Source organism: Rhipicephalus microplus, unplaced genomic scaffold, assembly GCF_043290135.1.
Source record: "Rhipicephalus microplus isolate Deutch F79 unplaced genomic scaffold, USDA_Rmic scaffold_12, whole genome shotgun sequence".
NCBI lineage: Eukaryota > Metazoa > Arthropoda > Arachnida > Ixodida > Ixodidae > Rhipicephalus > Rhipicephalus microplus.
The window spans coordinates 48,627,702-48,642,243 of NW_027464585.1; the positions used below are offsets into that span (position 1 = coordinate 48,627,702).

At 40.4% G+C, this 14,542-nt stretch overlaps 1 protein-coding gene across 21 annotated transcripts in view; it reads left to right on the forward strand.

Annotated features, from left to right (window-relative positions):
• The first annotated feature begins 768 nt into the window (after positions 1–768).
• Positions 769–14,542, forward strand: part of mtTFB2 (mitochondrial transcription factor B2) — a 124,616-nt gene continuing 110,842 nt past the window's right edge. For 2 of the 21 annotated variants that reach the window (XM_075882559.1, XM_075882570.1), the window contains exons 1-2: positions 853–978; positions 13,731–13,826. Coding sequence is in view for 1 of the 21 variants with exons in the window: in XM_075882565.1 (XP_075738680.1) it covers positions 963–978 (16 nt within the window). In the remaining 20 variants the exon portion in view is untranslated. Of the gene's footprint in view, positions 979–12,343; positions 12,419–13,730; positions 13,827–14,231; positions 14,350–14,542 lie in introns of all 21 variants that reach the window. The other 19 variants (XM_075882551.1, XM_075882567.1, XM_075882555.1 and 16 more) reach the window with 19 other exon arrangements.

Consider the following 14,542-nt stretch of genomic DNA (forward strand, 5'->3'; position numbering starts at 1 on the left):
AACAATGTTAGAAACGGGAAAGATGGTTTTCTTGCCCAGCACTGCACTGAGTGCAATTGTGTTCCCCTCTTCGAGGACACAGCGACGTTGTACAAACAGAGATGTAAGCACCCGGGTCATTGTCGAGGCTGCGCAGATGGCACGCGAACAGGTGCCTTGTATTAGCAAGCCCTCCGTGGCTTTGTCCGAGAAGGAACGCAGGTTCCTCGAAGGATTCGGTGCGGGCAGGTAGTTATTTTATCTTTACCTTTCTGTTTCGTTTTCTTCTAGGTTTTTTCTTTGCCGTTTTTCAGTGCCTTTGTGTTTGTGTTGTTTGTTTTTGGTTTTCTTACTCATGTTCTGCTCTTGTGCCATATGGTTTTTATCACATGGTCACTGTCTCCTCTATATATTTTCGTGCTCTGCGCAATAAACTCAGTTGGAAGTTAGCGCTCGTGTCTTTCGTGTCGTCGTTTTGTTCTCGCGCTATAACTATCGTCATGTCATACCAACTAGCCCAAGCTGCCACACTCCGACCATCGGACCGAGTGCCCGACAGGCCTACGTTCAACCCTAATCCCGCTATCGAGCAGCCTCCGTTAACTCTCATACCTCAACAACTGTTTGAAGCTGCCGCCTACACCGCACACTTGTTAAATTTCGCTAGTAGCCTCTCACTAGGCCCCCTTCGTGTTCGGCTCTAGCTCTTTAACAACTAACCGGGCGCCCCCCCACTACTGTGCTTCAGCTGGTGCGCCTCTGCGTGCAGCGCTCCAAGTGGCATCGGCGCGCTTTGGGGACGGTTTCAGCGGCCGCTTTTCACACCTACTCATTCTAGCCACCCTAGAGTGGCAGCAATGCAATTCCAGTCGCGGTAAGTTCTCTTTTCACGTATTCTCTGATATTTTACGCGTTGTCCAAAGTCTCAACGAGTGTTTCAAAGCATGTGAAAGTGCAGATAGTTAACATACTGCTTAGCGTGAATGTTGACCTTACCAGGTAAGCGTGTCTCTGCGTCATGTCTCTGTGCCAGGCGGCGTCTGCTGCCCTGTTTTGTTTTGGACGTGTTTGACTAAGCGACTGCGCTTGCGAGAATACTTTTGACCGATGTGGGCGTACAGATATCAGCTACGATTGGTCTGACAGGTGACTTTTTTTATGTGCGCATCATTACTGTGCTTCAGCTGGTGCTACGAATGTCCTCTGCTCACATATCTTCTCGTGCGATGCGAGCACCTGATGATCGTCGTCGCGAAGTGTCTGCTGAATCGCGGGTGCTTTCGCTACCTCGTTTGTGAGCGCAATGGGATGCATCCTGGTTGTATACTTGTCAGGTGAACGCAGTCGGCGATTGGATGGGCACCGGCGTAATTGATGCTTGGAGTCCACCAAGCAATTGGCTTCTGTAGTTTGTGCCCTCGGAGAGCTTCTCCGCGTCCTAGAGTAATGCAGTTTAGACCTGATGCGCGTCCAAGATTTCATTGAGAAATTTTCCCAGCGCGCACGTTCTGGGCTGTGGTACGGTTACTGCAGTCTCAGCCTTACCGTGCTGCGGTCGTCCACGAACCGGCGTCGACTTGCCACCGCACCTTTCGTTTAACAAGCGTGTGCATGGCAAGCTTGTTCGCAGTGGCACAGCTCGAGAAGTGGTGAGATGCCGAAAGTGCGATGACGTGTTGAGTCAGTCAAGTGGTATTATAGCCTATGCCATCTGTCTGAAATCATGGCAAATACCAGTGCCCGTCCACAATTCCAAACTGGGGAAGACAAAATGGGCCTCGGGGCCGTTTGTGAAGCTACCCCCCAGTATATTTTAAAAACGCGAGCACTACTCGTACATATCGCTCTCATGATTTATATATTTTATGTGCCTTTAGTGCAAAAAATTTTAGGCCCTATACAGCCACTTCACACTGTCATTGGTGGCATCCTTCACCATCTTTGGCCGCCACTGGTCCTTGCTCCATAAAATACCATCACCAAAGCTTACCAAGGGTGGAATCGTGTTCAACGACATGTGATCAATATGTCCTTAGCTGCGTTTCTTTTGAGTTGTAGCCATAGAAGCAACTCGATTGTTTCCATTCTGAAATGGTAAATAAGTTTTTTAAACAATTTTTATACAAGTTTCTTTCTCTGATACTGCAAAGAACAGTGTTGGGCTGCTCAGATTCCAAACAAGATGGCAGGTCGGCAAACTCACTCATGAGCCGACTCACACAGATTAAGCTGCGAGTCTGGTAATATATTGGTTAGTTGGTTGAGGGAAATTTCTTTGAGTCTGTGCTGGAGGGGGCTTTTTTGCCGATCTATGGTTCTATGTACTTGAAAGAAGAGACTGTTGGGTGAGTTGGTATTCGTTATTTGTTAAACAGCACAAAGAACATAAAAAAAAATATGACACGCACTTGCATTCTGCGTTTCTCATGCAGTTTAACTCATAGTTCTATTTCCTTAACTTGAGGCTTACATCACCTTGCGTTATATACTCGCGTAGACTTGCACATACTTCAAAGCACCAGTGTTCTTATGCGAGCTCAATATTTATTGATCAGAGGAGAGGGGTAGTGCCATGATGTCCCCCACATTGGAAACTTGTAACGCAGAATTTCTGAAAAATTATATAATTTCACTTATCTCTTTTAATATAAATGTCCCTACTTGATTGCAACCTCTGACATCTCATATTTTAAAGTGCAAAATCAAAAGGTGCCAACTGGAGCACCGATTGTGCTAGATGTTAGTGTTTAAAAGCACAGGCAACGTGTTTGAAAACCCAATTGTACACGAAAGTACTCGTCAGTTAGACTCGGGTAGAACCGTGATTCATAAGTCTGAGTGAATGCGGCTGAGTTATACTCCAGTGTGTCCTAAGGGCAATATATATATTTCATGAGTGAGCTCCACATTTTTTGTTGACCTACGGTGGCAGGCGGGGCACGAATGCAATGAATATTTGTTGGAAAGCAGGGAGGAAACGCAAATGGAAATGCCACAAGGAATACATTAGACGAATTAGCTACCGGAAGAAAGACCCATGGGGGGGAGGGGGGCTTCGGCAGACATTTGGTGACTAGCGTTAACAAGAGGGTTTCAGCTCACATGCAGTCATGCGTGGCTGAACCTTGTTCATGGAAAAGTGAGAGTTGAGCTTATGCTGTGTGATTGGACCTTTAATTAAGTAGGGCCCCAACGAAAAAATCGTGTTTGAGGCAGTCGCTTTGAACCAAAATACATCAGGGCACCTAATGTTTCTATAATTTCTGCCAGTTTTTGTAGCATTCTTAACAGTAAGATTGTCTTGCTTCGTTTATTCATGCATGTAGTACAGGCGTTATAATTGGAACTGAAACATGGTTAACCCACAAAGTTAACAGTGAATTACAAATTTCAAATTTTTGAGGTATCTTGCATGAAGACCGCGTGGGAAAGAATGGGTGGTGATGTCGTAATAGCCATAAGAAAGCACAAACATGTGTTATCGAGCATAATAAGGTTAAAAAGATACCTACAGATAGCATAAAGTTTGACGCTCTAAAATTTTACGAAACTTGGTTAACACCAAATGATGCCCCGCCAATATTTGCTGGTTATACTTAAAGTGGTTTGGTATGTCATTCCGGTCGAGGCGGTGGCATCGCTGTATACGTCAAGAACAACTGAAACATGAAATAATTGATGATCTCTCCCACATTTCACCGTGTATTGAATGCCTTGTAGTCAAGGTTAATAACGCAATTGTTGTCGTGGTTTATCGGCCACCAGCTGGTAAAAAGCGAGAATTTCTTGACTACACTGATACTCTCTTACAAAAGTTACAAACAATGTGCATGCCTTTTTAATTATCGGTGGTGTCAACGTTAACGTGCTAGGCGATTCTCCCAGCTCTAAACAACTGCAGTTGGTTTTGAATTCATACGCATGCGCAAACACGATAAGAAGGCCTAGTCTTATATCGGAAAAGTCTTCGACACTGCTTGATATAAGTGTCACAAATCCTTCAAGCAGAAAATATATCTTAGGGTTATTGTCATACGATGTAAGTTACCACCTACCTATATTTTCTCTTTTATTATTATCAACACAAAATAAAAAGCAGATCGTGGAACAGTACCGCAAAATAAACAATAGTGCACTAAACCGATTCCGAGCTGAAGTTGCTTCGACGAACTGGAACATAGTGGGCACAGAAAGGGATACAAACCAGGATTTCTATCCTTTTCTTTAGCGACTGAAAAGCATATATCACCACGCCTTTCCTTTAACGAAAAACCCCTTAAAAAAGAAGATATGCAAGCCGTAGATTAACAACGCACTGTATGACCGAATACACACAAAAAAAAATTTATCACACGTTTATAAAATCTCGTTATGTATCACTTCTTGAAGGCTACAAAAAGTTTCGCAATAAGCTAAATGTGAGCCAGGATACCTTATTATCAATACACATTTGAAAATATCTTAGATAATCCCAGGAAAATGTGGAATGAAGTAAATAATTTAACTGAACGTAATAAAAAAAGCCACGTTGATATCACTGATATTGCAGACGATAAGGCAGATGTTTAAGCACTATCAGCCATGAATGAATATTTGGTTAATGCTGGCGACTACACAGATTCATCTTGTGGTGCAACAGATTCGCCTGTAGCAGATAGAAAGCGTCTATTACACTCACTCTTGTTTACTCTGGTTACACCTTGTGAAGTTGAAAAATTAATCTGTGAAATACGTGACACTGTTGTTGCAGGTGCTGACGAAATAGCAGCCAGCCCGATAAAATATGTAGCATCACTAATTTCATACCCTCTTTCATACATCATGAACACTATGATAGAAACCGGAATTTTTCCTTCAGAACTAAAAATAGCCCGCATTTGTCCTATTCATAAAGGGGGTGCCAAAAATGTATTATCGAACTACTGCCAGATATCAGTTCTACCGATACCCTCAAAAGTTTTTGAAGGAATGATACACTTCAGACTTGAATGCTTTTTCACTAATCATCTGATAATCAATAAAGCACAGTGTGGGTTTCAAAAGGGTTAAGTCTATGGAGTCAGCGCTATTACGTACGAACGAGGAGATATTGAAAAAATGGAAAACAGAATGTACACCATAGGTCTTTTCATTGATTTGAAGGAGGCCTTTGACTCAGTCAAACGTGATATTCTAATATCCAAGTTGCATGATTATGGTGTAAGCGGCGTGGCAGCTAAACTAATAAAAAGTTCTCTTACCAAAAGATATTAATATGTAAAGGTGGGTAACAATGTTTCCCCAATGAAAACTGTAAAAAATGGGGTACCGTTTCTATTTATAGTTTATATAATGATCTGTGTGACATTCCATGATCCCCAAAATTAATTATATACGCTGATTACACTAACATATTTTCAACAGGTAGAATACTCATGCACCTTGAAGCTGAGGTAAATGATTACTTACTCAAATTAGAAAAATGGCTTCATCAACATAAGCTCATGCTTAATATATCTGAAAGTAAGTACATTGTACTGCAGCCTATCAACAAGACCTACAAGGACGACATTAACATCTTTTTCAAAAACGAAAGGCTGGAGCAGGTTAAGTCAAAAAAATTTCTCGGAGTGTGGTTGCAAGAAAATTTGTCCTGGAATACCGATGTTGATAGTCTTGCATTCGAACTAAGCAAGACTGTTGGGTGTATATTTAAAATAAATCGACTTTTACCAATTTTGCTGAAAAAAGAAAGATATACTACGCTCTTTTTTATTCGCGTTTGAATTATAGTATGCTTGTATGGGGCACTACAAGTAAGAATCTTTTAAATAAACTAGAAATCTTACAGAAAAAGTCCTCCATCGATTTGAAGATTATTATGGCAACCCAAGGGAGATGTCTAGCAGTCCACTATTTATAAAACATGGTATACTCAAAGCAAGACAGGTGTATCAATATAAGCTATTAATTTACATTTATAAAAATAAACTCCTCACTATTACGGCACAGAAGGGCGCACTCAAATACTCACTCCATAGGCAACTGTTGCTGCTACCACGACTGGGTATGGTAGAGCCCTAATTGCATATCTGGGCCCACAGCTTCTAAATCATTTAGGTGAACAATTAAAATTTAGCCTCCTATTAATGCAATTCAAATATCACATAAAATATCTCCTCATTGATTGATTAAAGTAAACATCATGTTATCACGAAATTCCTGGCTGGGTTTCACATACATTATTACTGTCTCACCTTTAGGTACAAAATGTGTGTATATACCGAAGTATGTACGTACATATGTGTAGATGTATGTATGAATATATGAGTGTGTTATATGAATGTATGAATATGTAATACAATACTGTAAGTGTGTCTTTTTGATTTATTTACATGTAATGAAAAGAGTCTTGATGTCTGATTCTCTGTGTCTATGAAGCCTATTTTTGCATTTATACTATTGTTGTGTTATGTTATTTTGCTGCTCTTTGTATTTTGATAATTATTATTCACTGTGGCACTGTTTGCTGAATGTTTTTACATTTCGCGTAGCAAAGCCACGTCAGGCCAAATGGCCTTTTGCTTCACTTCGTTTTTCCATACCTTTCCAGAAATAAAATCTGTTCATTCATTCATAATAGCCATAAGAAAGCATATCAAGGTTAAAGAGATACCTACAGATAGTATTCTTGAAACTGTTTGGGTTGCATGCCAGCTGTAAGTCTAGTAATTGGAGCACGCTATGGGCCATTCGATTTTTTCTAGAAGGTTTTTTAGAAGAACTGCAGAGTACCTTAGGCTCCGTCCAGCTCACGTATAATAACTCCCCTATCATTTTAGCCAGTGGTTTGAACTTTCTATGTATATGTGGTATTCACCTCCTAGTAACCCTGTACTCTCGCAGCCTATGCTTTGGCATATCCCCACAGCATATGGGAAAGGCACTATTTCCGGCCGCCATGACTAAGGCCATGTACGCCGTGTGTGTGATACTAAATTTTAACCATTTTTTGCACCCACCATCCGTTATTGAGTTTGATTATGCCGTATTTGTGTGCAGCCGTCGCACAAAATAGAAGGGTGACGAACCTGAAAACACAAAACTAGTTAAATTTTATTCCTTACATAACGTTATTCGAGGTCAATGTAGCCATACACTGGAGGTTGCGGCGAAGGGTCATGGCGAATGATTCAGCCATCTTCCCCAGGCTAATTTTAACAATGCTGTGGGGTGAGTGCTTGAGAGTGGTTCACCTGCAAATGAAAACTCAGTTGAGTTCAAATTCAGACGTGAACGAAACACCAAAATAAAGAATTTGCAATAACACAGTAAATCCAGTCAGTTTCAAGGCTCTGGCAGAGACGCCGGTGAAAAGCACAACACAGCGGAGTACTCAATATTGGACTATTCATATTAATACATGCACAATACACTGCTAGCTTAAATGAGAAGACCACGTTGTTGTTTTTCTCGCTTAAGTGACCTGGCTCAGTACACTTTCGTCAAAACACAGATGCTTGCAACCTTGGTCTAGTGAATAATTTAATGCTCCTAATTATTTTCATTCGATTGATCGAAGCTGTGGGTGAGCCAACCATGTCGAAATTTCAGTCTCGTGTGCACTTTATCACAATCTAATCTGCCCCATGCAATGGTGTTTTCACATGGAAGTTCGTAAACGTTGTTCAAGCCCGAAGCTTCAACTAGATTCGTAAAACATCGCGCTAGTATCAAAATCATGGGTAAACTCAACTTTAGCCCTTACAGATTGAATATAAATTCAGATTATTTTGCCTTTGGGCCCACAGCGACGCAGCCACTGTGACTTTTCATATTTCAACGAGGGTTTGTGGACAAACCCACTAATCAAGCATCCAAAGATTTCTTGGCTTTAAGACATTCGTGCGTGACAAAATTTGTTGTATGCACCAAGCAATCCTTTATGTCTCACGTGTACCATCTTTGAAATGAGTCCGGTGTCAAATGCGGCCCCCTCGCTCGTCAGATTGAGTGGGTCAACGCACACTGCAGAGAGCCACTTTGTCCGTGTATCACTCTTTAGCATCGGCGCCCAATTTCTTGGCATACAGCCGAGCACGCATCGTTCATGGTGCAGCAGCTTCACAAATGGTAAATATTGTATCTTCTAAAGCCAAATAAAATTAAAACAAGAGGAACGTGCCCACAGTAATTTATGTGCATCTGTCGGAACTGCCAGACTTTACTACCGGAATGCTGCCGGCCACCGGCATCTGGCTTTCAAAATGGGGGCCACACGGTTTCCAGCACAACTGGCGCACTTTGTGCTGCTGTGCCCACCAATCGGACGTCATGTGAATACAACCTATAGGGTGGTCTTCGTGGCACACGGGCAAATGTACAAATTTTCTTGACCTTTTAGAATATTTTAGTTATCTCAAATATTCAAAGACCCATGCGTAGCGATGCAATACTTTACCTGTTTTCAACAGCATATCCCAAACTTGTACCTGTGGATATTCTGGAGCATATCAGTGACCATCATGTTATACATCGCACTTTTAATGCACGAGCTCAAGAAACTCCGACAAAGAAAAGAGGCTGATGATATTCTAAAGCGGACACTGAAGGCTTCAATTCAGAGCTGTTTGAGATTTATTTGTCATTTTTGGAAACATGGAACTTGTTCTATGCATGATAACTGAATCCATTTTCACGGTGAACTGTTAAAGCAATGGGAGATATTACATTCAAAAAAGATGGATCTGTGATACAGGAGACAAGCCATGGTTTACCCGAGAGATTAAGCGTTGCTTGAATAAAAAGAAACATTTCGTGAAGCAACACGCACAGATCCCTTGAAGCTGGATCACAATACTTTTCATATTGTAAAGAATGCGCACGACAAATTGAGGCTGTAAAAGATAGGTTTTTCAACTAGGATATCTTCCAATTCCTTAAAACAGATCTAAAAAAAATTGGTGGAATGTCATTTTTCTTGCACCCTCTAAAGAATTAGCATTGATTTATGCTGAGTCTGGTGCTGAAATAATTCAAGTGATGTTACTGGTAGCTTTAGTGACTTATTTAGCAGTGTATTGAATGAGGAAAAACCCCTGACCATGTCACAGCAGTTTTCCAATACTTCGACTGTTATGGAGTGTGTTCCTGTGATGGTATTTTTAAAGCTATCGAGCTTTTATAATCATTTTCGAGTCCAGGTCAGGAGGGTCTTCGTACTAAGCTACTAAAAATGACCGAACACAATTCTGCTCTTATACTATTCTTTCAGCAGTCTCTTGGCACTGGTGAAATTCCAGATGACTGGAAATTAGCACATGTGGTACCAATATACAAACAAATTCACAGCATATCCACGGATGATGATGAGTGGGTCGAAGCATCCGTCCAACCACTTTAATCGCACTAGAGCGCTCATCGTACAACTAGGCGGTCACATGCAAGTGATGGACAGACCCATAGCTTTAGGAGCTTCACTCCTAAAAGTGGTGAAAAAAACAATCTAACCAACTACAGACCCATATCATTATTGTCTGTTGTGTGTAAACTACTTCAATATGTCTCATCTTCCTAGCCAGCGTGGCTTTCAATCAATGTGGCGGATTATACAAATCTCATCTTTTTGAACTAGCTACAGACATAAACCTCTACCTTCACTCTTTTGTACAAAGTAATTCTATTTTTATTGATTATGCAACATTTGACTACGTGTCCCATAATCGCCTAATATATAAAATGAAGCTGATTAAGATAGTTGGAAAAGTAGTCAACTGGGTCAAAGAATACTTAAGCAACCGACAGAAAGCCGTTGTGATTAACAATGCTCATTCATCATTTCAACCTGTTATCTTCGGAGTGGCCCTAGGTTTCGTTTTAGGACTTACTCTATTTCTCAATTATGTAAATGATATTGATCAAGGTGTACACTCACGAACCCGGCTATATGTTGGTGACTGTGTTTTGCACTGATCGATAAAATGTGAAGATGACTGTACCAAGCTACACGAAGACTTGCGTACAATTGAAAGATGTTTTTTTCCAGTGGTGAATGAGTGTAAATACTACTGAAATTAAGCTTATGAGATTTAGCATGTCAAGCCAGTTTGCAGAGGAAGCTTACATGTTTAGTGGTGAAGCCTTAGAAAGTGCAGAATTGTTTAGATATCTACGTTTTCATTTTTTTCCCAATTTGTCATGGCAAAATCACGTGGATTTTTATGTTTCCATGGCATGGTCATCACTTGACTTCTTTCATTGTTCGCTTCGTCAGGCTTACAAAAGCTTTACATACTCTACTGTGCACTGCCCGAAACTTGAGTACACCTCATTTATATGGAACCCGCATCAGATGTGTCTTATTAACAAATTAGAATTTTTGCAAAACAAGGCAGTGCATTGCTACCAATTATTGCTACCAAGGCAGTGCATTACTACCAATTATTCACAGTAATCAAGCATTACAAAAATAAAGCATGATCTAAGTCGCATCCCATTGCAGACTAGAAGTAAAATATCCCTGTTAGCTTTTTCCGTCAGCTTTTTCATCAACCAAGTACATTCTTTCAAGCAGAAATCTTACTTGCCAAAAAGATTTACCATGTATCAATCATAACTTTAAAATTGAACAACCTTTTGCACGCACAAATCTATTAGTTTTCATGCCTATGCCTAGCCTTTTCAGAATGGTATTTTTTCCCAAGTTACACAGCTGAAATAACAAACTGTGCCTTATTTGAAGACACTCTGAATGAGGCCTGAGAAAGTAGTCTTAAAGCCTTCAAGCACTGAAACATATTTTTAACGCAAAAAAATTCTATCTTTGCCATATTACTGTGATGCCTTTATATAAAGGTCACATTATGCAAGTCTATTTTTTTTACAACATAGCAATTGCAGTAAGATTATGTAAGTTGAGAAGCAGTGTACTACTGGCAATCCAGAAAATGAGAAAATCTTCTCTGGAAGATTTTCTTTACTTAGCTGTTTTTCACATGAATTGTTAAGCTCCCTCCTATGTAATGCCCACGTTTAACCCTTAGGGTAAATTAATAATGAAGATAGGTTAGGACTCCCCTTTGGCTCGCGCTTTTCACAGACGACCTGTGATAGCAACACCATTTCTCCTTGGTGAAACTGACATCTGTGCTTGAAGGAAAGTGCTGGCATTGCGTTGGACTACAAGCTACCCATTAGACATGGAAGTGTAGTCAATACACGCTGTAAGCTAGTGTCAAAATATAGCCTGAGGGAGCGCACCGACCGTAGGTATAAAGTCACAACATTGATAACATGAATTGCTGTTAGTGACTAAGCTAAGTGGGAAATATTTGTCGCATGATGCTTGTAATGTCTCCCTTTTTCCTGCCGCATGTCTTGCTGAATGACTTACTTCATTACCATTTTGTTTTGGTATTTTTAAGCTTCTTTGTCTGCTTTTATTGGATGCCAGCGTAGCAGATCTTACACAACTTGGATCACTGTGCATGCATGGACTACTCAATTAACTGTGAGACATAAATGAAGGGTAAAAATAGCTGTGTGATAAACAGTGTGGGAATTTACTTGTCTGTGCAACTGAGTATTTACCTGAAATATCTGTAATTTCAAGGGGTTGCCTTCAGTGTACCATGTCTGTGAGGATGACGCGCTACTGTGTAGCACAATTCTACTGTGAAGAATAAAAGCTTCTCGATGACAAAATGGTGCTTGCCATTGCAAAAAGTCAACCACGAGAAACAAATTTTTATTTATTTACTGAAAAATACCTTACAGGCCCAAAGGCATTGAGTAAGGAAGGTTACAGTGATTACGGAGGTAAACTTGTAAGGAACAACTATACAATACAGGTTAATAATAACAGCATAATGTGGTGTAACAAAAACTAACAATTCAATAAGTCAGCATCACTTAAAACAAGAGATTACAACTTGCTGATGAAAATAAAGGCCAACATTTCACAGCGGAAAATAGCTGGAAAGTTAAGCAAGTAAAACGACCGCACGATGCTATAATAAAGAAATGCATCTCAAGTTTTTGCTGAAACATGTTAGAATGACTATCAAAGGCGATATTGTCACGAAGTTCATTCCACATGCGGATGACTTGCCGCAGTGCTGATGTGTTAAACGTTTTTGTGTTATCAAACATGAGCGTGAATCTCAGATGATTATGTAACCTGTGTGACGTGTAGAGGGGACATTGAAGGAGCAATGACGATGTTTTGTTACTGTACACGTACTTATGAAGTAGGCATAATAAGGACACGTGACAGCGAACATGCAATGCTTGGAGGGAATGATCACTTTTAAGCTGAAAGACACTGGAATGAATGTCGTAGTTTCTAGAATTGTAACGTGGGGGCTCTGTTCTGAATTGCTTCCAGCATGTTAATTTGATACTGAGCGGAAGGGGACCAAACAGGTGATGCATATTCAAGGTGCGGTCAGACGAAAGTAAGGTAAGACAGTTTGGGAACGTTAGATGGACAATGATGGAGGTTTCGGCGTGAATACTCTAATGTTTTGGAGGGGTCAGTGCAAACAGAAGTGATGTGTTCTAGCAGGGAAAGTCCTGGTGTAAGGTGGACGCCCAGATATTTCTAGTATGATGCCCGCAAAACTATGTCATCTTTTAAGTGGTATGAAAAGTCCGTGATGGTATGTTTTAGTTCAAAACAAACGACTTTGCATTTATTAGTATTAGTGTCATAAGCCGAGTGTTACAGCAGCTAGTGATAGTGATCAGATCATTTTGAAGGATGGGGTGGTCTTTTGGACAGTTCATGGGTTTGTAGAGCATGCAGTCATCCACGAAGATTCTGATATTAGATGGGAGATCATTGATGTAGATAAGGAAAAGTAAGGGGCCTTGAACGCTCCCTTGTGGGACGTCAGAAGACACATACGAAGAGGGAGAAGTAGAATTAATAACGGTTGTGAACTGCTTGCAGAGGGGAAGAAAATTTCGTAGCCAAGATAAAGTGAGGGAGTCTAATCGGAGGGCAGATAATTTTGAAATAAGACTGCAATGGGCGACACGATCAAATGCTTTGGCAAAATCAAGAAATATGCAATCTGTCTGTAGGCCACTGTTTATGTTGTGATGAATGTCTGTGGTAAATTATAATAATTGTGTTTCGCATGACATGCCTTTTCTGAATACTTGCTGGTTTGGGAAGAAGAATTTGCTAGTCTCGAGGTGACTGTATACATAGGAGGCGATTATGTGTTCAAGTAGTTTGCAACAACAGATGCACGTGAGTGATATAGGGCGATAGTTTTTAGGTGAATTCTTATCTTCAGATTTAAACATAGGCGTTACTTTGGCAATTTTCCAGTCATCTGGCAGTTTTTCAGATGACAGCAACTGTGGAAAGATGTGGTATAATGCAATGCTAGATGTGGAAACGGTTTTTTAGCGCCCTAGAGTTGATTTCATCAATACCGGCTGATGAAGATGTCTTAATCTGTTTAATTCGACACGCGATACCATCCACCATGATTTCAATAGGCTGCATGTACTGGAAGTGGTAGTCAGGGATATGTGGCACATTGGAACAATCTTCCCGGCTGAATACAGATGAGAAAATTGAATTAAAAGCAGTAAAACACTCATAATCTGTAAGTGGAATATTTTCATCAAGTAATAACAACTGGTTAAAACCGTGGTCTGGGGATATGAGGCGCCAGAATTTCTTTGGGTTATTTTGCAAAAGTGAAGGTAAGTCGTCGTGAAAATATTTAATTTTGGCATTGGGTATTGCTTTGCAGTAGCCTGTCAAGCACTGCTTGTATTTGTCCCATGACTCGGCACAGATGCTCTTGTGGAGGACCGCTTTCAACTTTAGAATCTTCTGGCTACATTAGGTGAGAAAACAATGCTGGTGTCAAGACAAGGAAAGTTAAGATGACTTTGAGTAATATTGCAAGACGAGCTTGTTAGTATGAGCGCATGTTGAATATAACCCAATCTCTGGTTGGCTTTCCCTACTACTTCATTAATGTGTGGTGTCCAACTAAGGTAAGATGCTTTGAAATTTCGAGATATTTGTACTTTGTTACACGATGAAATGGTTCTTCTTGTAGAGTGCATGTGAATGACAGAGGTTCATGTGACAGAGGTTCAAACATCTGCCACATGTCGCACCATTGTTGAACTTTTCCTAAGAAGTTATTTAAGAGTATCTGGTCACTAATATATTTCACCTCTGTATATATGACACAGTCATCTGCGAATAACCTTGCTGTAACTATGGCCGATTCTTTAATCAGGTCAATAATGTATACCAGGAACAACACAGGCCGAAGAACTGAACCTTGAGGCACCCCTGATCTTACATCACAGACCCCGGACTTATTTTCATCAATACTGACGAACTGTCGGCGATCAGTAAGAAAGTTTTTTTCCCATTTGACTACACCTGTATTGCCTAAAATACCCTTTAATTTAATTATTAATTTTCTATGATTAACCTTATCGAAGGCCACCAGTAACATTACTAAAATTGTGGACACTTTCCAGTAATTGTGTAACAGTTGGCAAACCCTTGCGAAACCCATGTTGATAGTTATTCTGTGACAAT